Raw genomic sequence first — 24734 nt, forward strand, 5'->3', positions numbered from 1 at the left:
TATAATTAATCAGTATAAAATATAGTAACTTTCTACTATAATATAAATATAAAGTAGATTTGTGATATGAAATCCAATTTAGCAATATTGGTTCGATATTTTAGGTTAATCAACATCAACAGGAATTATGTTGGAAAGTTAGTAATCTGGGGTATCATGCTCTCAATTGGAAGCTGCTAGGACTGCATCATCCTCATTCCTCACTCTCGAATCTCACTTTTGAAATACAAGCATAAGTTTCCAAAGCCAGTTGACCTTAGAAATCCAAGGAAAAAAAAGTCTATTCCGACGTCAAATCCGCAGCACCATGTTTTTAAGGTATTATCTGTTTTGAATGTTATGTAAGTTCTCAGGAATATTTTTTTGAAAAATGTACCTGATTGAGTGATGAACGTGACTGTTATATATAAGCTATACTTGACCTTAATTTTCAAATAATGTGGAACTTTTTAGATCCACCCGAACAATTTTCTATCTCACAAGTCACAATTTGAAATGTTTTTTAATGATCAACACAACTTGCAATGCTTGAAGAGTTGAACTAGTAATTATTGTATATAGGTATGTGGATTTTTATAAGTAATGGGTACTTTTTACTTTGATCACATAATCTGTTTTTTAATATATTGGGGGTGTGGTGTGGTGTGAGATTCTTTTCCCCTTTTCTCAAAGTGTGAACCAACATGGGATGCCAATTTTATTGTAAAAAATCTCTTTCAATGCAATGCATGTACTTTACTAACTAATTTAGCACAAAGAATGTTCAAAGCAGTGGTTATTACAGATTTACAATACAATATACTGTATGTAGCACACCAATTATGACCATTGATCACAGCTCGTTTTTAATCTGTCAAACGTTTCAACTGGCAGCTTTTCAATTTGTAGTATAAATTGTGTTATATATAATTATTGAACAAAATTATCACAACAGGGCATTTGGTCTAGTGGTATGATTCTCGCTTTGGGTGCGAGAGGTCCGGAGTTCGATTCTCCGAATGCCCCTTTTTTCTCACAATTTCTCTCCAATTTTCTATTTCTTCACTACTTTTCTTGCTTGCTGCTAGGAAACAAATAGGAAAGGACAAAACACAATTTAAGATTAAATTGTTTTCATAGTATAATTTAATGATAAAACCTAGCCCGTGTCATATTTGACTTTTTGGTTTGTTTTGTGTTTGCAACCAAAATAAGCAAAGTATTATTACATCCTCCTCTGTTTTTCATGTCAACTACCTTTTCTGCCACTCAGTAAAATTTCCAGCTTCATGTTTCAACAAGTATATCAAATTATCAGCCGGATTTCCATTTTCTTCTAGAAGACACGACTAATTCAAGATTAAATTTCAACATATATACATACGATAAAAATTAGATCGGGCCACATTTAATTAATGACATAGACTACTTCAGTTCAAAATATTCAACATCTTCTTCCACAAGTAACATGTCAGCTAATTTTTAATCCACGAATCAATTTTCTACGCCATCACATACATAGTCACAGTCTGAAAAGAATTAACAAATACTGCAAACATTTCCTTTCACCCTAAAAATTTAAAACCATATCTGCCCTGGAAAAAAATGTTATATCTCCGATCATTTTTATAAAAAAACGACAAAAATTAATTATTTCGTTTATAATGGTTCATATTTTGAATCAAAGTTATGTTAACTAGTATTTCTAAAATACTTGTTGTAAACAAAAAAACAAATAGTAGTCCAGAAATAATTGTGAGATTCATATTTTGAATCAGCATCATTTTAACTAGTGTCTCTAAAATACAGATCCAGATTTACTGCAATGAAATATGTGTACAATTTTCACTCATTAATAGATCTCGACAATTGCTTTAAGATTAGACAATTCAAATTTTAAATAAAATTTTATGTGGAAAACAATCTGAGTCATTCACCATAAATCAAGCGATTCACATTCACATTCAGTATACCACCCTTATGTAACTGCGAGAGATCCACTTCCCTAAAACACTAGTTAAGAAAAAACTAAATTATCTAGAATCATTTGTTTGCATTTGTTTATATGTTTTTATAAGAGAGATGGGATGATGGAGTATTATATTTCAAACCTTTATTTTGACTTTAGCTAGGCGTGTACTTTGAAAATGGATCCAGTCAAGTCTTCTCTCCCACACAATCTCTTTGCATAAATACATATCTCTTCTCTCCCATTTCCATCTAATCAACCAAAAGCTAAAAAATTCCTCAAATCAACAAACACCCATTTTCCCATATGCTGAACCTTTTAGTTTGTGGCAATTTCCAAAACCAATTAGAAGATGATATACCACAATGTTCAAGTCCCAAATCATCAAAATCCAAAAGAAAAGTCAACAACAACAGAGACAATAACCCTTATGCTTCAAGAGGCTTAGATAAATTTTCTACCCTTTTATCTGAACTTGATCAAAGAAGGAAGAAAGTTTACTCACAAATGAATCCACATGATATATCTTTTGTTCGTTTTACATATTCAAGCAATGATGATTTTGTTCCAATTGTTGTTAAAGTGAAAAACAACAATCAGAAAAAACATAAGAGTGAAGAAATTAAGGTAAGACATTTAACTTCTTTTTCTGAACCATTGGATCAGAAACATGTTGAAGAAAAAACAAAACAACTACCCAAGTTGGAATTATGTCATGATGTCGATGATAAAATTAAGGTTGTCGAGAAGATTGAAATGTTGAAAAGACCTTCTTTTTATGTTCCGGTTGTGTTGATATTGATTTTGTTAATGTTGACTGTATTTGGAAGATCTTTTGCGACGGTTTGTACATGTGTTGTGTGGTATATAGTACCTATTTTGAAAGATAGTTCAAGTTCAAAGATCAAGAAGAAAAAAGATTATGTTAATGAAGGATTAAGTTCTCCAATAAGTGATTCTAAAGCATCTAATGATCATAAGAGTTCTGGAAAACATAGTCACCAGAAAAGCTGGTGATGATTTTTGTTTTATGGTACTAATGTACTATAATGTTTATTTTAGTTTTATGGGTTTTTCTTCTTCTATTTTTGTTTTTTGATTTGGAATAGAAGTTTTCTTTGTGTAAATTATGAATCTATGTTTTCTTGGTGATGTTCTTCAGAATTGAGATAGATTGAAAAATATTCAATCATCCTATTGAGGACGTTTTCTGAGTGTAAATTATGGTAGAAATAGAAATTACAGATGTACGTACATTGAATGGTCAATTAATACTTCCTATAGTTCCACATATAATTAAAAGGCAAATGCTAAATAGTGCCCCCGGGCACTCTTTAAGCCCTTAAATAGTAAGTTTTTTATAGAATTTTTATCGAAATGCGTAAAGTCAACGCATTGGAAATTGTAGTGTTTAACTTTTTGAATAAAAAGTTTCTTTAAATGGAATGCTTAAAGAGTGCCCCGGGGGCACTCGTTAGCAAGACCCTAATTAAAATGCTTGGAATTTTTTATTGGTCTTAATTATACTTTTTAATGGTTGATGAATTTTGTTTAAAAATAAAAATAATTTTTTTGCCGAACTTCGAATTACCAAATACCAATATTATTCCTCTAAAATCTTAACGGTTAACAAAAAAAAAAATATTTTATCTCATGTATGAGTCAGGATTAAATGACACCAATAATGTGTCAAATTTAATAATATGGCACATTCAATAATTTTTTATTGGGTAATCGTCTGACAAAATTGGTCGTTGGATTAAAATATATATATGATTTATGCCTATCATTTGACACAATTATATACAATTTACTAAAAATGAAAAAAGTTTTGTTGGTAAAGGAAAACCCATCTTGCATGCCCTATAGAATACACAACTTTATACTTTGATAATTGCGGTAAAAACAACTTTATGCAACTTACAACATGATAACCTAAAAAAATTTAATCAACCAATCCACAATAGAAATATATTTAAAATTTCTTCAACATAACAGTTTTAAAATATTAAATGACATGAGAAATAAAAATGTTAATGCGAATACATATTAAAAAAATTAACAAATTCATAATGAGATAAAATGAATAAATAAATTAATATAGCACATAATTATTTCTATTTATAATTAAATAATACGAGTAATATTTTTGGTAAACCACGGATAAAGCATTATCATAACTAATTAAGTGGATGATTGCCACAAATTTAACGCGGAATGACAAAACAAATTTTGATAGAATAGAACATGCAAAACACATTGGCATTTTACGTTAAAAAATTGTTGTTAACGTCAATATTAATATAGTATGTTACTCATCATCGTCCCCATTCACAATAGAAGGAAACACAAACCCCAACAAAAAAGGGAAAGACATTCAATTTTTTGAGAAAGGAAGACAAAACAGGTTGTAGAGGCGTAAAGGCCAGACAAGAAAAGAAAGAGATAGATATTGAGGACAAAGACAAGGGCGAGAGAGGGGGAAAGAAAACATGGGGTTGTGCTTTGGTTGCTTCGTCGGGGGCAACAAGCGTATGACAAAGGAGGAAGAAAGATTAGCCTCTGAAGAAGCACGCGCTAGAGCTACCGAAGCCGCCCAAAAAAAGTATCTCATCCTTCATCATTTTCTTCTTCTTCTTCTTCTTCTTTGTTCATTTCTTCAAAATGAAAAAACCATGTTATAATTTTGTTTATTTATTATGTTATTATTCTTATAAATAATAAACATTGCATTCATTCATGTAACATTTTTATGAATTAATAATAGGGTTCTTAATTGGAAACCCACCACTAGGCATTATAAAACCTTGATCATCATATTTATAAGGGGATATCAATATTGTTGTCAATTGCATATATGCATTGCATTAATATTTTTTTTTTTATAATAATAATAATAATTAATATTTCTATTTTGTTAATATGCAACTTGGGATTATATATGGTGGCCTATACATATTCTAAGTTAGAGATTGTCACACATACATGTCATGGGATGTTTGTGGAAGATCATGTGTTAGAAGTTAGAGCATATGCAAAACCCTTTGAAATTAATTGAAGCATATAATACATAAAATTATTGAAATGAGATAAACCTTAAGAAAAATAAATGCTATTAATTACAATGATTTCTTTAAAAACAAAAAAAAATACCATTTGTTTATATATATGAGTATAAAGTCATGTAAATGTTGGTTATAATTGCAGGCAAGAAGAACAAGGAGATGTAAAACAACCTGCAGATAAGAGTCCTGAAAATTCTACCAATGGCGAGCCATTTGTAAAAGTTTAATAATTCAAGGGGCTGCTTAGTTTTTGGCAAGTATTGACTTATATTTGTGTTAAAAAATTATTAAAAATGTTTTTGTTTTTTGTCATTTGGATAATAAGTTTTAAATTAATTTTTGACTCTTTCATTTGTTGATGCAGAGGCAGATGGGTTGAGCTTAGACAATTTGTCTGTCCGAGTCAATTGTTTATTACGTGTAAGGTGATTTATCTCTCTAAAAAAATTATACTTCTAGGAAGTTTTTAAGTTTAGACAAAAAAATTCATGAAAATAGATTTTAGAATATCATTTTACTCATTGATTTTTTCTTTGTTGCAGTACTAAGAATTTATAGGTGCGCCAGTTACATTCTCTACTACCAACTTTCCAGGTTCAAGGATGAAAAAACGGTCTTCACTACAATGTACCATCTGTCAAATTTGTTGTTTCCTAGACCAAGAAATATTGTGTTTCATTTACAATTACAAAAACAAAGAATTCGTGGTGTAAAAGAAGAGAGAAAAAAAAGATAAGTTTGAGAATGTAGTTTGGTTCTTTTATTCTTTGTGTTTATATAAGCAAAATCCATTTTCCTTTTGCAAAAATTTAAAAGCATATACCGAGTTACCAACCAAATTACAAATTTTTAGGTGTGGATGCTACGAAACATGTTTTTGATTCATCGAATGTTCAAGTGAGAGCGTTCTCTAATTTACATTGCAACATATAAATAATGCAAAAAATATAGATTGTTAGTATTATGTTGAGATTAGCTATCGAATCATCAATCTTCTTATCACTCCACTCTTTATCTCGTCACCTCAACCATCAAACCGATTATCCCCTAGTCGGATAGCGTGATTAAATAAGATAACACTAGATTGGAATTAGTCCTATTTAAATTGTGCCTAATGTTAAAAAAATCATGATGATCAATTGAAAGTTTTTCTTCTTCACAAAGATAATTGATGATATGTAACAATCAAGCACTGTGTTGGGTCATTTCGACAATCAGATTGTTATCATTGTTTAACAATTTAATTTTACCAGAAATTACACTCGTAACATAATTAATTTCAAATAAGATTTGTGTGATGTTAATTTTGAAAAGTTTCTTTCAATAGAAGCTACAAACTGTTATATATAGTTTTTTCTTTGGGTTAATAACACTTTTATCCCATGTCATTTGGCATTTTATCCCTTGTATTTTTATTTTTTTTTGCGATTTCACCTTGTAATTTAAAAGCTAGTTATTTTAAGTCTCTCGTCATATCTAGTGGTATCTGAATGTACCAAATAAAAGATGTGGCACATCATGTTGGCCTTTACTTTTGTCACCATATTAATTTCCTCGTGTGCAGTATGAATTTACCAAAATACCCTCATTCGCTGTTTAGGTAGCAAACACCCCAAAAACACCCTATCTTTATAAAAAAATTCTCATTTTTATAACGTCCTTTAATAAAAGGGTAAAATGGAAAAGGCGCGAATAAGGGCGGTAAAAGTAAATCTCCACCAGGTTAGTTAGCATTTCATCAAATTGGGCCCAAAATGGTAACATCCAACCCAACGGACCCATAACAATCGAGTCCACTTGAAAGGTTCCAGTCTGGTGAAGTTCAGGAGGAGGAGGAAAAAGACGAATACGACGACTTTGGTGGTTGTGGCCGCAGTGTTAGTTAGAAGTTAGAACAGAGATAGTAACTAACAACCACTGTTACTCCTTCAAATTGAAATCGAAATCAAAAATCAAAGATGCTCCGAATATGGATACGTGGAAGAATATCAGAGACAGAGAATTCGGAAAATTGCAACCAAATTCATTCTCTAATCGCATAAAATCAAATCGCATTTCACAACTCCAATTATCAAATCACAAAGAACTCGTTTCATCTCACAAAGGCGCAATTAACTCTCTTCAGGTTCTCTTTCTTTCTTTCTTGATTACACATTACACTACTCTCATTTTCATATTTCTTATTTCTTAATCTAACTGTTAATTAATAATTCAGATTGATTTAACAGAGGGAAGATATTTGTTATCTTCTGCATCGGATGCATCGGTGGCTGTTTACGATGTTCAAAGGCCGAGTGATTACACCGGTGTGATATCGAAACATAGTTGTTTATTTGTTATTGATAAGCAACATCAATTAGCTCATAAATATGCAGTTTCTTCAGCTATATGGTATCCCATTGATACTGGATTATTCATTACCGGTTCATATGATCATTATGTTAATGTTTGGGACACTAACACCACTCAGGTTCTCTTCAATCTTATCATCATTGTATCATGTTTGGTTCCACTTTTCCAGGAGACAATTGATTTAGAAACGATTTTTATATGTTTGGATGTTGTTAATTAGAATTGATTTTGCTTCTACATTTGATTCTAAGTTGAACTTATTGTTTCTATAATTGATTTTTAGTCTATCCACATAAATAATTTTACTTTCAACTCATGTTTAGTCAGAATCAATTTTACCGAAGTCAATTTTTATCACTGTAGAACCAAAGATACACTATCATAATTTTTTATTCCATACTCAAATTTAACTCCGTACTATTGTAAATTGTTTATAGGTGGTGGTGAATTTCAAAATGCCTGGAAAGGTGTATAAGACTGCAATGTCTACATTGTCGACATCTCACACACTTATTGCTGTTGGAACTGAAGATGTTCAAGTTCGTCTTTGTGATATTACTTCTGGGGCATTTGCTCATACTTTGTCTGGTCATCGTGGTATGTCATGTCAATGCTCTCATTTGACACAAGAGTCAATGATTATGTTATGTGTTTCTTACACCAAGTGTTAATTTACATTGTTTGTCAAATTATTTCACATTTTATCTTATACTAGTAAAGATAAAGATCTTGTCTAAGATTGCACAGATTAAGAAAAAAAATCGTGGGTAATAAATGGGTGAATTTGCGCCATGTCATTAGTGGAACACTTTTCTTTTCTTATGATAGATGGCAGTTGCGGATCTTCCTTACAGCAGGGATTTATAATTAGTATACTATGCAAGTTATAATATACAATTTGACACTTCAGCGTAATGGTTAAGCACTTTACGAACCAGCAACATGTAGGTTTGAGCCCTAGAGTTGCTATTTTTGCATCTCGTTATTTTTCCTTATATACAAGATAAGACATCATAATGCAAAATTTAAGAATTCAATCCGTTACTTCTGGTGAAAACTAAGGGGCTAAACCACTGTACTGTGCCAACATCCAATTCTTAACATAATGGCTATAAATATTTTTATTATATGTATAATGTATGTATATTTTTCCCCCTTCACAAAATATGTTAAGCTCCGTCACTAGCAGATAAATAGATAGAATAGAATTATAACATATACTGAGAACTGAGGTGTCTGTGTGCGCGATTGTTCTTATTGCATGATGTGATGTATTATTAAAAGGAGTTTTTGCATCACATGATTTCTTTGATATCAGATGGTGTAATGACTGTTGAATGGTCTGCTTCAAGTGAATGGGTCTTGATTACTGGTGGGTGTGATGGTGCAATACGTTTTTGGGACATAAGGCGTGCTGGTTGTTACCAAGTTTTAAATCAATCTCGAACGCAGCTTGGAAGACGTCCACCTATACTCAAACGTTCCATGCTAACTAAGGTTTTTTTTTTAAGTTTAGATATTTGCAAGTCTGAATAGTGATTATGGCAAGTCATGACTATTTTGTCTGTGTAGCGGAAATTTCACCAATTACTTAACTTCAATCGAAGTATTTGTGCTTGTTATAATCCTAAAGCCTTATTACTCACAGGAATCAAGTACAAAAATGCGTGCTTCACAGAAGAAACTTGCCAATGGCAGTGGCAGTGGACAACTGGCAATTGGCAGGCTATCATCTAAGGGACCAATGAAGCAGAAATTACATCCAGGAATGCTTTCTACTCAGGATCGTGCAACTGCTCATTATGGTGCTGTGACAGGATTGAAAGTAACAGAGGATGGCATGTATCTCTTAAGTGCAGGTTGTTTATTTATTATTTACCATATTAGTCAATAGACCCAAGCTAAGCACAGGGTCTTATACAAGGCTACACAAATATAAAAAAGAATATTTTGTTTTGAAATGTGAAAATATAATATAAGTTACACATTACAAGACATAAAGTATGATCTTTTGACAGATTCCTTTTCCTCGGTATAATTAGTCTGTACAGTGAAAGTTGAAACCTCTTCTCTGACAGTCGTAAGCAGATTTTATTTTTACACTAAAAACTTTAACCTGGAAACCACATAGACATAATGATTTGTCAATTAGTCTATCTCCAAATGATAATATATTCGAGGTTCTAAAGAGTGAAGTTTTGTTTTTGCAAATTAAAATCATCATGTTAAATACTGTAGAAGAGAAGAAATACATCAGGTGAGGTAGAGAAGTGTTGTGTGTGTGTAAGAGAGAGAGAGGGGGAGAGAGAGAGAGAGAGAGGGAGAGGGAGAAGGAGAGGGAGAGGGAGAGGGAGAGGGAGAGAGAGAGAGAGAGAGAGAGAGAGAGAGAGAGAGAGAGGATGAGAAGTTGTGTGTACCTTGAGAGTGTCATCCAAATGAGAAATGTTAACAAACATATGTACAGCAACAGCCTTGTACTCGATGGAACCGGCTAAGGTACAGAATTGCCTTACATAAAGATGAAATTCCCTATATAAATAAGAGTTAACGTTTATTTAATAAAAGCTTGGCCATCACATATGGAAAAATATATCATCATGCATTTATTGATGAGGAGGGGGGAAGGGGTGAAAAGAGTAGTTCGCAAAATAAACATGGTAGTACAAGACAAACCATTGGTGATGTCTTTCCTTAATTGCAAAGTAATATCTATTTTTGACAGTACTGCAACAGAGGGAAGATAAGTACCTATAGCATTAGTAAATGTTTTAGTGTAAGTCTCCATGTGAAACAATTAGTAGTCACGCAAGAAGCATCGAACTTTGACTGGTACCTATCACAAACATGCTAAGAGAAGCTTGGAAGAGATATTTGTAATTACATCACAAGTAGTATAGCTATAATTATAATTTTATATCTTAATTCCAAATAAAATTTAATTTTTAAAGTGATTCTAATTTTAACGCAACTGAATGCTTTGAAAGACATACTATACAGTAATATAATACGGAATTATAAGAAGTATCAATGCAATACTAATTTGAAACAGTTGTTACTTGTTTTCTACTAATGCATCTAAATGTTGTTCATATCTAAATTCTTTCTCTCATCGATGTGCTGTTTGATCACAGGGTCTGATTCAAGATTGAGGTTGTGGGATATTGAGTCAGGCTGCGATACGCTTGTGAACTTCGAAACAGTCCGCATACAAACAAGCAGACCTATTCAATTAGCTACAACTCAAGACTCAGCCCTCGTTTTTGTTCCATGCATGAGAGTTGTGAAGGTACGCTGTTCATTTAGTTTATTGCAAAGTTTAACTTTAAAGTTAGACGTACAAATACAAAGAGGATACTTTTTTTAAGCATCAAAAGTGGTAATCAAATATAAGGAACAAGGGTACTCAAACCCAATTCCAATAATGTAAGGAAAGTAACAGAAGAAATTAAACCAAAACCCCCCAAACCACTAAGTAACTAATTCCTAAGAATACACTGAGCAATACTGATCTCGCTTCTGCATTATTCAGGCATTTGATATGTGGTCTGGGAATGCACACACGATATTACGTGGACACTATGAGTCTGTAAACTCCTGCTGGTTTAATCAACAAGACCAGGTATGTTTAACAGCTGATTATCCTTTTTTTTTTCCTGCTCTGTAATAAGTGGTCGGTCAAAGTGGTGGAATCTGTTGGTTGTCAGGTGAGCTGCACTACCCCACCACAACACCAGATTGGTTTTACTGAGAAATTATTCATTATTAATGCTCGTTCTTCCAAGGCCAATACTTGTCTTGCTAGTTGGTATTCTTTTGGTAAAAATTGAATAGACCATTAAAGGAAAATATTTTGATTTCTTATAACTCAATTATTTACTCCTGGATAAAATAACAACCCATAAAGCAGCAGTGGCCCAGATATAGATCATATGATATCACTCCAACTCTATTGGATTGAACAATGTTTGATACGTACTACTTGCTCCCAGAAAACTTAATGTACTTTTTAACGATTTGTTATGGTCACAGGAGTTGTACACTGGTGGAAATGATAGACAGATTCTTGTATGGACACCTGCCAGGACAATTGCCGATGAAATGGTGCACTCTTTAAATCAATTTATTGAGATTATCTTTTATATATGCATGTTGAGAGCACCGTCCAATTTGTCATTGTCTGACCTTGGGATAAACTGCAGGGTGAAGGAGATCCTGACGATCAGGATAGCTGGAGTAACTGAGATTCGCCTTCATTTGTTTCACATGTTTATAATTGGCTTGCCTTTGTATTTTGCATGTTTGTGGGATTTGTAAATAAAGGTTTGTTCTGGTTTTGGAGCAATATGTGAAACACTTAGAAGGACAAAACTGCAAAATTGTATACTAGTAGCCCATTGCTTTTGTAGATAATTTTTTTTTCCCTTTTTCGTATTGTAAACTTTGACAGTGTAAATATTGACGAGTTTGGTTTTTTTCCTTTCCTTAATGTTTTACCAAAATAAGGTTGTATACATAATCATATGTGCGATTTTAAATGACATTGGTATCTTAATCTTTATAATTCTTTTATTCAGTTACAGATCTTTGTTACTTTTATTAGAAAAAGAGAATTGAATATATAGGATAAGACTTTGTCACACTATTGATTGAAATATTTATTGAGGGTGAGGCACTTGGTTCTGATTAGAAAAAGAGTACCACCGCCACAAATTGTTGAGGGTGAGGCACAAGATTCTGATTAAAAATCCAAGAGAAATCAAAGTTCTGACTAATTGTGAAACATTTGTCAAACTCTTATTTGGGTTGAAGTTATTTGATCATGACAGAACACGGTAATACCTTACTTATTTTTGTTATAAAAAGGATACGTTTTCAACTAAGTGTAATTTTGATTCAATGTTCAACTACTCCTTTGTTGTGCTTAACACTATAATTTAAACTATTGATAGAATGATGATAACAACATAACATGAATGGTAGTTTATTTGAAAAAAAATGAAAACAAACAAAATATTATTACTATCAACATAATATCACTAAAACCATATTCAGAAGAAATTACACCATAAAAACATAATGACTGTCATAGCATAACTAACATCCAGCAATGTAAGGCCATATAGGTCTATTCAGTCGTTTAAGGCACATGATACTGTTCTGAAATTCTAAGAAAGTATTGTCAATAAATTGACACTTTTCTTTACCACTCATCCTATTAAAGCCAAATGATTTTGTCCAAGTGTTTATAGCATGCTCAGATGAATGCAAAACAAAGCTCCCAACTCCTAAGCGAATCAATTGCTTCTCAAGCTCGTCCATCAACAAACGACACAATCCTTGTTTTCGATATTGTTCCTTGGTAGCCACGAAAACTATCTCAGCAACCTTTGGACCATAAATCCTTATAGTTGCCACTGAAGCCACTGCACCCTTTTTCTCTAAAATCACGTTATAGAAACCACGAAAGTTCAGACGATTATGTTTTGAGTCTCTACTAAATACAACATCTTTAATCAACTCTCTTCCGGAGAAAGCATCAATGCTTGGGTTAAAACTCTCATACAATACACCAAGAGCCGCATTCAACTTTCTCTTATTTAGACTAAAGTCATTAGAAGTAAACTTTCCACCATCATAATCGTAATCACTACTCGCATCATTCTTCAACAATGTCCATGTTATATTATCTGCGATCGTAATTGATTTCCCTAACAGCTTCTTTAGACATAAGAACATGTTCCCACAAACTACACTGCAAAACCAAGTCTTCTTATTCGCATTGCTCTCCGTTTCAGTAGGTCCAAATCCTCCGATAGCCTTTACGCACCCAGAGTGAAATTTTTGCTCACATTGAACACAAGCAAGAATATTGTTATCAGTTTGATCTGCACATTCCTCTTTGCATTTGGGTCCATAGCATATTTTGCAGCAACAAGTTGGACAGAACCAATCACCATCTGGAACTCGATCGAGACCTAAACAACTGAGGTGGAATGAAGAAGGACATCGATCGCATAGTACTATGTCGCCTCCAAAACCACAAATACCACAAACATTATCATTATTTGCTTCAGAATTTGCTTCGGCTACACAATGATTCCCTGTTTGATCACGCAAACTCTGAGCTTCCCTTTGACATTCCAACAACGACCTTCCGTCTTCCAACAAGATACTAGCAGTTGGTCTATGTCTTGTACAACCAGCATGAGCCTCAAATCCAGTGACAGTGAAATTAACATGACAACAATCACAAACTATACCCTCAGAAAATAAACTCCCTCTTTTGACAACATTGTTACTACCGCGACAAAACACATCTGTCCCTGGAACCAAAATTTGATTCTTTACCAACCAAGAAACAAGTGAATACCTTTCCCTTACACCTTCCCTCTTTAATACCATCCCTCTTTTACGGCAACCCTCTGAATTCTTAGCCACCATACCCGTCTTTAATACTTTCCCTCGATTATTACAACTCTCAGAATTCTTCTCCATTACACTCAGCTTTAATACCTTTCCTCTTTCACAACTTCCCGCCGAATTAGTAACTTCGGATTCAGATTGACTAGCCTGATTCTCATTTTCTTTTGATGTTGAGACCATAGTCACCGGAGCTTTTTTACCAAAACTAGGATTGGAAGGTTCAAAATCCTCATCTGAAGTTGAACTATCGTCAGAATCCTCATCGGAAGTTGAATCACTGTCAGAATCCTCATCGGAAGTTGAATCACTGTCAGAATCCTCATCGGAAGTTGAATCTCTGTCAGAATCCTCATCGGAAGTTGAATCACTGTCAAAATCTGCTGGTGGTGCCTCGAATGAAAGGTGTTTGAAGGAAAAAGAATCTTCTTCTTCCATGGCTTCTTTGTATTCTGTCGGTTGACTCATCGACTGCAATGGAAATGATAAGACTGATGTTGCTGGTGGCGCTGCTGCTAAATAAGGTTTTTTGCAGGAAAAAACTTCATCTTCTTCACCAGTTACTTGGGATTCTCTCGGTCTTTTTTTCGACTGTAATTGAGACGAAGAAATTGATTTTGTTGTTGGTGCAGTTGAAGGTTGTTTGAGGGAACATCCTCCACTTTCAATACAACTCTGACAGGCCAATTTAAGGCTGGCAAAGGTTTTGCCATCGGTATTAGTATAACGCATTTCCCACCTACATGTTTTGTCAAAATACCATAACTTCCAACCCAAGAAAAGAAGATGTTGTTTAGCTTTCAAGGCCACATGGCTTCTGCCTACACTTGCTTTGTGGTACCATTCGATAACAGCTTCTGGACAATGCTCAGGTTCGACGTCGATATCAGGTGCTGAACGATCCATGTCAAAAAACTAATACAATCTGCAAAAAACATAATTTCGTTAGGAACCAACAAACCTAAATAGAAATATAATTTAAGCGATTATAAAAAAAGAACAGGGTTAAATACACACCAACTTAATTTCAATATAACGAAATATAATACATAATCATAAGCAAGTCTATAATACATAACAGAAAAAACTTACATGAAGGAAGAAGCTACGTGACGAACAAGCCAAAGATATGCCGTAACGAATAGAGAGAGAACTACTATACTATACTATACTATACTATACAGTTTATATATATATAGTTAATTTGAAACAACAAAACGGGAAAATCTTTTATCCGTATCTTTATAATAAAGATCTTTTTTTTTTAATATTGGAAAAGATTTGATTTTTTTATAAGATTGGGAAAACAGATTTTTTTTTTTTTTTTTTTATAATTTTGAGAAAAGATATCTTACGAGATTCTCACGGATTGAATTCTATAATATTATTTATTTTTTTTAAACTCTAATATTATATTAAATTTGTTTTACTATTATTTTTATAGAAAAATCTATCTTATTAATTTGTTTTTTTTCGCCCTCTGGTTCCTAAGGGAAGGGGACCCTAATAGTCCAGAGTTCGAGGCGAGTTCTGGCATCAAGTAGTTTCAGTCCCCTCCCAAATGCAGTTGCGGGGATCAAACTATGGTCCTCCCTACCAAGTGCAGTGTTAATCACCACTAAACCAACTAACATTAGGTAAATCTATCTTATTATTACTAAGGGTAAATGATCATTTATCCCCCCTACAAAATAAACAAATTTTGGTTTACCCCCCTATGCAGATTTTTTTTTTGTTTACCCCCTGCAAAAAATATATTCCTTCATTTTGCTCCCTAGGTGTACAGCAGGACATGTGACCGTGCAATTTTGCTGATATGGCTTGTACGCGTGAAAAAAATCATTTATATTTATTTTTTAAATTCCACGTCAGATAATATTTTTTTAAAAATATAAAAAATAAATTTTTTTCCTACAAAATTTTTAAAAAAATAAAAAATAAATTCTTTTTTTTTTCTTAAAATTTTTTTCCTACAAACAAATTTAAAAAAATGAATTTTCTTATTTTGCTCCCAAAATAAAGATTTACTCTGAAATAAAGTTAAATTTTTTTCCTACAAAAAAAAGAAATTTCCTACAAACAAATTTAAAAAAATGAATTTTCTTATTTTGCTCCCAAAATAAAGATTTACTCTAAAATAAAGTTTATTTTCAAAATAAAAATTTTAATGATTTATTTTTAAATTTTTTTGAATTAAAAAAAACATAATCTTTATTTTTTAAAAACAAAACTTTATTTTTTTTTGTTAATCTCTTTGAATTAAAAAAATAGAAAAAGTAGTTTTATTCATGTTTTCCTCTTCTACCAAAACCATTTGCCCTAGAACTAGCAAAATAGAAAGAAGTAGGAGACAATAACGAAGTAGAAGACGACGACTAATATGATCACGACTGTGGAAGAAAACGATTCCGGCGAAAATTCTGTTTTCTTTTTAATTCAAAAAGATTTGAAAATAAATCTTTAAAATCTTTATTTTAGGAAAAAAAAAATTATTTGTAGGAACTTTCACAAAATCAAATAAAAGTGCATCAAAACAAATAAAACAATTACACAGTCATTCCTCATCACTGCTACTAGAATCATCGTCCTCAGCATCTGTAGCAATCTCAGTGTCAGAATCTTCATCCTCATCATCAACTTTTGGCTCACCCTCAGCAGCAACATTAGCATTAGCTTTGACAGGTACATCTTCAGCCTCTAGAGCTTGAATCATTCTTTTAAACATCGGCTTTTTCTCCTCAAGCTTGTCTTTCTGCTTATCAATCTCCTTACATTGAATTTTCAGAGCAGCAATGATCTCCTTTCTAGTCATAAGAGCAACTGCAGCAGTAGATTGGTTGGATGTTCCAACAATGTCTGCAACATTATGATCTCCAAACAATTTGTGATGAAAAGTGAAGGCAGTTTGCCTCTTCTTAGAAGTATCAGTAACAATCTTGATATCAGGGTGTTGTTCCAAAATGATCCCACACAATAAAGATGGAAATGCTATGGGCATCTTTACAGCAGTAGATCTTATATGCTTAACAGTTTGTTCAATGATATAGGTACCATAATCATAATCAACTTTGGTAACCTTAAAACACACACAACAAACTCAGTTCTTAATTTGTGTTATAGAATCCACAAGAAAGAATCACAATTAACAAATACAGACACTTAGACTCAATATATAAAACTCAAATGTATTTCTTTCAATTCAGTTCAATTCAATTCGATGAGTAGTCTTGGTCTTGGTCTCTGTATATATAGTGAGCTAGCACACTCCAATTTCCTTAAGATAGATAGGAAGCTCCTCCAATCATAAAGATAATCTGATCCATTTTCAATGATCATCAAAGGTAGATCAAAACATTCCAAAAGTGTTTGAATGACTTTAGAAGATAAAACAAGTCATATAGTCGTTTCATTAAGTCTGACTTATTTCAAGGACATCTGATCAGATCAAATCTTTATCAAAACGCGCTCCTATGGGGATTTCCATATATAGCAGATGCTCGTATTAAATGCGCGAGATTTCTTTAGCAAACAACTTGTTGTAACTATTGTTGAAACATTTGGTCCAACATCCTGCTTGTATATTTGTTTTAGCAAAATGAGGCCAATTCAAATATCTAACAACTTATTCAGGCCATCTCGCAACCGATGTGAGACTTCTTACCACCCCGCTCGCGCCCAGCGCGATGGGCTTGGGGCGCGGATATGAATGGTGGATGACCCGATCAGAATTTTGATAGCAGGCGGCCCAACGAATCGTGGAGAGGCTCTGATACCATCTTAAAATTGAGTTAGGGCCAACTCTCAATTCTAAGATGCTATCAGCGTCTCCTCCACGATCCGCTGGGCCACTTCGTCGGGCCGCCTGCAATCAGGTTTCTGATCGGGCCCTCCACCATTTATATCCGCGCTAGAAGCCCAACAATGCTGAGCGCGAGGGGGTGTGTTAAAAGAAAAGTTTTACAAACCATGAAAATCAGGAACGTTGGGGAGACCGATATAAAAGGACTAATATCCTCATACCCAAGGGCCTCCACAACGTGTAAAGTTATAATTGATTAACCTTTCAAAGTAAGTAGCAGTTCCTATGTTCTTCCTGTCATTTAGTTAGCTTCTACACTGCTAGATTTGGTCATTTGAATTAAATCTTTGATTGTCATGAACTCTGTCTCGTTGCACAAGTTGTAATTTTGGAGAAGAGATAATATTGTTTCACTTATTCATAGTGTCTTACAGTTCTTGAACATAAATATGGTGTTAGGAGAAAAGATAGAAAACAGCCTGTTAATATGATATAACCATAGAAATTACTACAAAGGGAACAGATTGGGATGAAAACTGGAACCTAACCATAGAAATTACTACAAAAGAAATTACTGTTTCATTTAGTCTTATAATACAATTCTTTATTTTCTCTTCGTTCCCTGTCTTTGTCCTGTTATTTTTCACTTTTATTTAGTTGGGGTCTCATCAGTTTTACTACCTTCAAGACCAAAATATAAGCAAGCGCCATCGCCACCAATGCTTGTCTGCTAATAGCCAGACCCGAAAGAAAAATAAAAAACAACACGTTCAACCTTGAAAAATAGGAGAGAAGCTTCAGTGACAAAATAATCAAATTCTATTTCTTTTGCATTATCTTCCATTTGTTTTTTTATGTTCGGCGTAAATTCTTGACATTATTTCAGAGGTATACATATGATCATATTTTATTTATCTTGCAGTATATTCCCTCAATTTTCACCTTTGCAGCATGATGAATTCTGTGGTAATACTTTTATTGGTCACAAAAATAGGCCATAACATTAGTGTTGCCCCAACTAAGAAGATATGCTTGAGGATTAACTTAAGGTTAAAATCAAATGGTTGTGTGCATGATAGATGCTGTCAAAAATCAAAATAGAATTTTCCTAGGTTGCGTAACAGCCAAGCTATACCAAAAATGGTTTAATTTTTTTTTTTTTTTTTACCTCCTATCTTGATAAATAAGAAGGTTGATATGAAGAACAATGATGGAAGAAATTTCTATTAGGTTTTTACTTGTGTTTTCTTTATCTATTTATTTCAAAAAACAGGGAAGAAATGATGATGACATGCGGAAAATTTCAGTACGGAAGTTGATTTCATCTAGTATTTTGACCCATAGGAAGGGTAAGATTATTACTCAGTAGGAGTATGGAAGTAAACCATTTTTTTTTGTAATGTATGCACCTGATGATGATGATTTGATAATCAGTTGCAAGTATGTCGAACAAGAGTAATTGTGAGTTGTTAGCTACTAATGTTTTCAAAATATGCATGAAGAGGGGGAGGTAGTGGAACTGAAGTCAAGATAGATCATGTATCTTCAAGTCTTTTGAAATTATTTTGGTATAACAATTTCTTTTTTGCTTGTTGAAGTTCAAGTGATGTTGCACTTAATTTGATGGTACTGATATATGAAATGGATATGATATGGTTTTTATCCATGCTTGTGAATTGTTAAATCTATTGTATTTGTATGTCATCTACTTAAAATCAAGAATTCGAGTAATTTCACCGGGCTTGGCTTCATTCAAAATTCTGAATGAATACAAAACAGGATCAAGCTTGATGACTTTCTGGTCTTTGACATAGCTGCACAACCTTAGTGCATAAGAATTTTAATTTTCCTATTTCAAAATATTTTGTGCAAGAAGACAGTGTGGAAAAAGAAAATCTCCGGCTTTTTTGGGTCATTTCTGAGATATTCTAAGGTGGTAGCTCATATGATGAATTCAAAAACGACTCATAATTGTTTCCTTCAATCTCTGCTCAATGAGATTATTTCCCTTCTCCAACCGCTAATTGGAGAACTTATATCGTCCACATTGCTTTCTCGTAAATAAAGGTCTGCCCTGGTTTTGGAGCGTATGTGAAACACTTAGAAGGTCAAAACTGCGAAATTGTATACTAGTAGCAGCCCATTGCTTTTGTAGATAATTTTTTTTCTTCTTTCCTTTTTCGTATTGTAAACTTTGACGGTGTAAATATTGACGAGTTTGGTTTGTTTCCTAACCTTCTTAATGTTTTACCAAAATAAGTTTGTATACATACATAATCAGATGTGCGATTTTAAATGACGTTGGTATATTAATATTAATCTTTATAATTCTTTTATACAGTTACAGACTTTAGTTACTTTTTATTAGAAAAAGATAATTGAATATATAGGATAAGACTTTTGATTGTGTTTTTGAAACATCTATGATCAATTGATCATGATGATACTCCTACCACTTGGTGTTAGAGTACCACCCCCAAGAAAATTGTTGAGGGTGAGGCACAAGATTCTGATTAAAAATCCAAGAGAAACCAAAGTCCTGACTAATTGTGAAACATTTGTTAAACTCTGATTTGGGTTGAAGTTGTTTGATCATGACAGAAAAATCTGATCCAAAGATGAAAATATTCGCGGTTCAATTCAATTTTGAAAATATATACACTGCAATTTTGATTCAATGTTCAACTACTCCTTTGTTGTGCTTAACACTATAATTCAAACTATTGATAGAATGATGATAACAACATAACATAAATGGTAGTTTATTTGAAAAAAAAATGAAAACAAACAAAATATAACTATCAACATAATATCACTAAAAACATGTTCAAATGAATTACACAATAAATAAAAACATACTGACTGTCATAGCATAACTATCCTATCATCGAGCAATGTAAGGCCATATAGGTCTATTCAGTCGTTTAAGGCACATGATACTGTTCTGAAATTCTAAGAAAGTATTGTCAATAAATTGACACTTTTCTTTACCACTCATCCTATTAAAGCCAAATGATTTTGTCCAAGTGTTTATAGCATGCTCAGATGAATGCAAAACAAAGCTCCCAACTCCTAAGCGAATCAACTGCTTCTCAAGCTCGTCCATCAACAAACGACACAATCCTTGTTTTCGATATTGTTCCTTGGTAGCCACGAAAACTATCTCAGCAACCTTTGGACCATAAATCCTTATAGTTGCCACTGAAGCCACTGCACCCTTTTTCTCTAAAATCACGTTATAGAAACCACGAAAGTTCAGACGATTATGTTTTGAGTCTCTACTAAATACAACATCTTTAATCAACTCTCTTCCGGAGAAAGCATCAATGCTTGGGTTAAAACTCTCATACAATACACCAAGAGCCGCATTCAACTTTCTCTTATTTAGACTAAAGTCATTAGAAGTAATATTTCCACCATCATAATCGTAATCACTACTCGCATTATTCTTCAACAATGTCCATGTTATATTATCTGCGATCGTAATTGGTTTCCCTAACAGCTTCTTTAGACATAAGAACATGTTCCCACAAACTACACTGCAAAACCAAGTCTTCTTATTCACATTGCTCTCCGTTTCAGTAGGTCCTAATCCTCCTATAGCCTTTACGCACCCAGAGTGAAATTTTTGCTCACATTGAACACAAGCAAGAATATTGTTATCAGTTTGATCTGCACATTCCTCTTTGCATTTGGGTCCATAGCATATTTTGCAGCAACAAGTTGGACAGAACCAATCACCATCCGGAACTCGATCGAGACCTAAACAACTGAGGTGGAATGAAGAAGGACATCGATCGCATAATACTATGTCGCCTCCAAAACCACAAATACCACAAACATTATCATTATTTGCTTCAGAATTTGCTTCGGCTACACAATGATTCCCGGTTTGATCACGCAAACTCTGAGCTTCCCTTTGACAATCCAACAACGACCTTCCGTCTTCCAACAAGATACTAGTAGTTGGTCTATGTCTTGTACAACCAGCATGAGCCTCAAATCCAGTGACAGTGAAATTAACATGACAACAATCACAAACTATACCCTCGGAAAATAAACTCCCTCTTTTGACAACATTGTTACTACCGCGACAAAACACATCAGTCCCTGGAACCAACACTTGATTCTTTACCAACCAAGAAACAAGTGAATACTTTTCCCTTACACCTTCTCTCTTTAATACCATCCCTCTTTTACGGAAACCCTCTGAATTATTATCCACCATACTCGTCTTTAATACTTTCCCTCGATTATTACAACTCTCTGAATTCTTCTCCATTACACTCAGCTTTAATACCTTTCTTCTTTCACAACTTCCCGCCGAATTAGTAACTTCGGATTCAGATTGACTAGCCTGATTCTCTTTTTCCTTTGATGTTGAGACCATAGTCACCGGAGCTTTTTTACCAAAACTAGGATTGGAAGGTTCAGAATCCTCATCTGAAGTTGAACTATCGTCAGAATCCTCATCAGAAGTTGATTCATCGGTTTCTTGGGATTCTCTCAGGGTCTCTTTCGACTGTAATTGAGGCGAAGAGATCAATGTTGTTGCTAGTGCTGCTGCTGGTGTTGCAGTTGAAGGTTGATTGAGGGAACATCCTCCTTTTTCATCGGTTTCTTCTGATTCTCTTGGTTGCTCTTTTGGCTGTAATGGAGACCAAGGGATTGATGTTGCTGCTGCTGGTACTGCAGTAGAAGGGTGTTTGAGGAAAAAATCTCCATTTTCTTCATTGGTTTCTTCGTATTCTCTCGGTTGCAACAACGACTGAAATGGAAACGAAAAGATTGATGTTTCTGCTGCTTGTGGTGCTTCGGGTGAAGGATGTTTTAGGGAAAAACCTCCATCTTTTTCATTGGTTTCTTGGTATTCTCTTGGTTGATTCATCGACTGCATTGGAGACGAAAAGATTGATGTTTCATCTGCTGGTGGTGCCGCGAATGAAGGGTGTTTGAAGGAAAAAAAATCATCTTCTTCCATGGCTTCTTTGTATTCTGTCGGTTGACTCATCGACTGCAATGGAAACGATAAGTTTGATGTTGCTGGTGGCGCTGCGGCTAAATAAGGGTTTTTGCGGGAAAAAACTCCATCTTCTTCACCAGTTACTTGGGATTCTCTCGGTCTCTTTTTCGACTGTAATTGAGACGAAGAAATTGATTTTGTTGTTGCTGCAGTTGAAGGTTGTTTGAGGGAACATCCTCCACTTTCAATACAACTCTGACAGGCCAACTTAAGACTGGCAAAGGTTTTGCCATTGGTATTAGTATAACGCATTTCCCACTTACATGTTTTGTCAAAATACCATAACTTCCAACCCAAGAAAAGAAGATGTTGTTTAGCTTTCAAGGCCACATCGCTTCTGCCTGTACTTGCTTTGTGGTACCATTCGATAACAGCTTCTGGACAATGCTCAGGTTCGATGTTGATATCAGGTGCTGAACGACCCATGCATGTCAAAAAACTTATACCAATCTGCACAAAAACATAATTTCGTTAGGAACCAACAAACCTAACCATAGAAATATTTTCTCAATAGAAATATAATTTAAGCGATTACAGGGTTAAATACACACCAACTTAATTTCAATATAATGAAATATAATACATTAATCATAAGCAAGTCTATAATACATAACAGAAAAAACTTACATGAAGGAAGAAGCTACGTGAGGAACAAGCCAAAGATATGCCGTCACAAATAGAGGGAGTACTACTATACAGGTTATATATACATAGTTAATTTGAAACAACAAAACCTATAAAAACGGGAAAAACTTTTATCTCTATCTTTATAATAAAGTTTTTTTTTTTTAATATGTGAAAAGATTTGATTTTTTTATAATATTTGGAAAACATATTTTTTTATTTATGATATTGAGAAAAGATATGTTACAGATTCTCACGGAGTGCATTCTCTAATATTATTTATTTTTTCAAAACTCTAATATTATATTAAATTTGTTTTACTATTATTTTTATAGAAAAATCTATCATACTAACACTAGTTTAAAACTCGTGCTAGCAAACACCTAAAGATTGTTTTCTATCTTGTGTTCATGTCAAACTTAACTTTCATGTCTTGAACAATTTTACCAAACAAAACATGCAACATAACATGTTGGGATTTAAAGGGGACGATGTCCTTAATAGTAAAACTGCTAAAGTCAAAATCAGAAATCATTCCATGAAGATATCCAAAGCACTAAAAATAATAATTTTGAATATTAGTTAATTCACACTCTTGATTTTATCTCATTCTCATGACTTAAATATGACTATAGTCAATGCATTTGAATAGTTAATAACACTAACATACTCATCAATATATTTGCAAGGAACTAATAAGACCAACAACTATATACACAACGCATCACATGAGAATGAAAATTATATATCGTTGAAATACAAAGTATTATGTTAACCTCTATTATCTTTTTATGGAACTCTTATTACATTTATGTATCTATCATTTATCAAATTACTTATTATATTTAAAAAATCACATAAATTTCATAAGATTATATTTTATCAAAATATTACTTAGATTTTGATCATCTAAAGTGAGTAAAGTGTAAAGTGAGAAAATCAAAGGTTGTCATTGTAACAATCCCGTGATTTATTCACATTACACTCTAAGGTAAATCAGTCACTTTAGAGGGGCTGAATCCAATTACTTATATGTTTTGTGATATCTCACTTGTTTTCGTTCGTATCTTTTGTATTTTTTTCTTTCTTTTTTCATATGTGCATAAACACTAGTACTAAAAATTTGCAACGTGATTAAAGCTAATAAAGATAAATTATTAAATTTGGTGATAATTGATTTTATTCAATATTTAAAATTGTCATTATATTTTATTTTATTTTTGACGAATTTTGTCATTATATTAAGATAGAAAATTTATTTATAATTAAATATTATAAAAAATTGTTATATAACATTATTAATTAAGTGGAATTATTGCATTTTTTCTTGTAAACTTACTTATTCAATTTTTTATATTTCAATGACAAATAATGGTCACCTGTCTAATTAATAAAAACTTAAAAATTTTATTAGAAATATTTAGGGTTTGTTTGGTTCAAAGTAAATGGAGAAGGGAGGGAATATTTTTAATTATTTGTATTTGAATCAATTTTTAGGAGGGA

The 24734-nt window shown here is 33.1% G+C and overlaps 4 protein-coding genes and 1 non-coding gene across 5 annotated transcripts; 3 read left to right on the top strand and 2 right to left on the bottom strand.

The window, feature by feature from the left end:
• The first annotated feature begins 933 nt into the window (after window positions 1-933).
• Window positions 934-1005, top strand: TRNAP-UGG. Its single transcript has one exon. It is a non-coding gene; the product is annotated as a tRNA-Pro (tRNA).
• A 1111-nt stretch (window positions 1006-2116) lies between these two features.
• Window positions 2117-3244, top strand: LOC123894283. The gene has a single exon (XM_045944241.1). It carries the CDS (start codon window positions 2255-2257, stop codon window positions 2963-2965), a length of 711 nt encoding a protein of 236 aa, XP_045800197.1. The 5' UTR covers window positions 2117-2254; the 3' UTR covers window positions 2966-3244.
• Window positions 3245-6717: 3473 nt separating this feature from the next.
• Window positions 6718-11923, top strand: LOC123894284 (WD repeat-containing protein ATCSA-1). The gene is made up of 9 exons (XM_045944242.1): window positions 6718-7138; window positions 7229-7483; window positions 7803-7962; window positions 8684-8862; window positions 9014-9224; window positions 10497-10651; window positions 10895-10984; window positions 11395-11466; window positions 11565-11923. Exons 1-9 carry the CDS (start codon window positions 6983-6985, stop codon window positions 11604-11606), a joined length of 1320 nt encoding a protein of 439 aa, XP_045800198.1. The 5' UTR covers window positions 6718-6982; the 3' UTR covers window positions 11607-11923.
• Window positions 11924-12423: 500 nt separating this feature from the next.
• LOC123894285 (increased DNA methylation 1-like) lies at window positions 12424-14689 on the bottom strand. The gene has a single exon (XM_045944243.1). It carries the CDS (start codon window positions 14515-14517, stop codon window positions 12460-12462), a length of 2058 nt encoding a protein of 685 aa, XP_045800199.1. The 5' UTR covers window positions 14518-14689; the 3' UTR covers window positions 12424-12459.
• Window positions 14690-20450: 5761 nt separating this feature from the next.
• LOC123894286 (increased DNA methylation 1-like) lies at window positions 20451-23245 on the bottom strand. The gene has a single exon (XM_045944244.1). It carries the CDS (start codon window positions 23031-23033, stop codon window positions 20469-20471), a length of 2565 nt encoding a protein of 854 aa, XP_045800200.1. The 5' UTR covers window positions 23034-23245; the 3' UTR covers window positions 20451-20468.
• Window positions 23246-24734: the final 1489 nt, after the last annotated feature.

Source organism: Trifolium pratense, linkage group LG7 (assembly GCF_020283565.1).
Source record: "Trifolium pratense cultivar HEN17-A07 linkage group LG7, ARS_RC_1.1, whole genome shotgun sequence".
In the NCBI taxonomy this organism is placed as follows: Eukaryota; Viridiplantae; Streptophyta; class Magnoliopsida; order Fabales; family Fabaceae; genus Trifolium; species Trifolium pratense.

Excerpts from the sequence above, each read along its gene's own strand:
- LOC123894284 (XM_045944242.1), top strand. The coding sequence starts at position 6,983 with ATGGATACGTGGAAGAATATCAGAGACAGAGAATTCGGAAAATTGCAA. Across the intron at positions 9,225-10,496 it reads CATGTATCTCTTAAGTGCAG|GGTCTGATTCAAGATTGAGG; the intron begins GTTGTTTATTTA and ends GTTTGATCACAG. Across the intron at positions 10,652-10,894 it reads CATGCATGAGAGTTGTGAAG|GCATTTGATATGTGGTCTGG; the intron begins GTACGCTGTTCA and ends TGCATTATTCAG.
- LOC123894283 (XM_045944241.1), top strand. The coding sequence starts at position 2,255 with ATGCTGAACCTTTTAGTTTGTGGCAATTTCCAAAACCAATTAGAAGAT.
- LOC123894285 (XM_045944243.1), bottom strand. The coding sequence starts at position 14,517 with ATGCGTTATACTAATACCGATGGCAAAACCTTTGCCAGCCTTAAATTG.
- LOC123894286 (XM_045944244.1), bottom strand. The coding sequence starts at position 23,033 with ATGGGTCGTTCAGCACCTGATATCAACATCGAACCTGAGCATTGTCCA.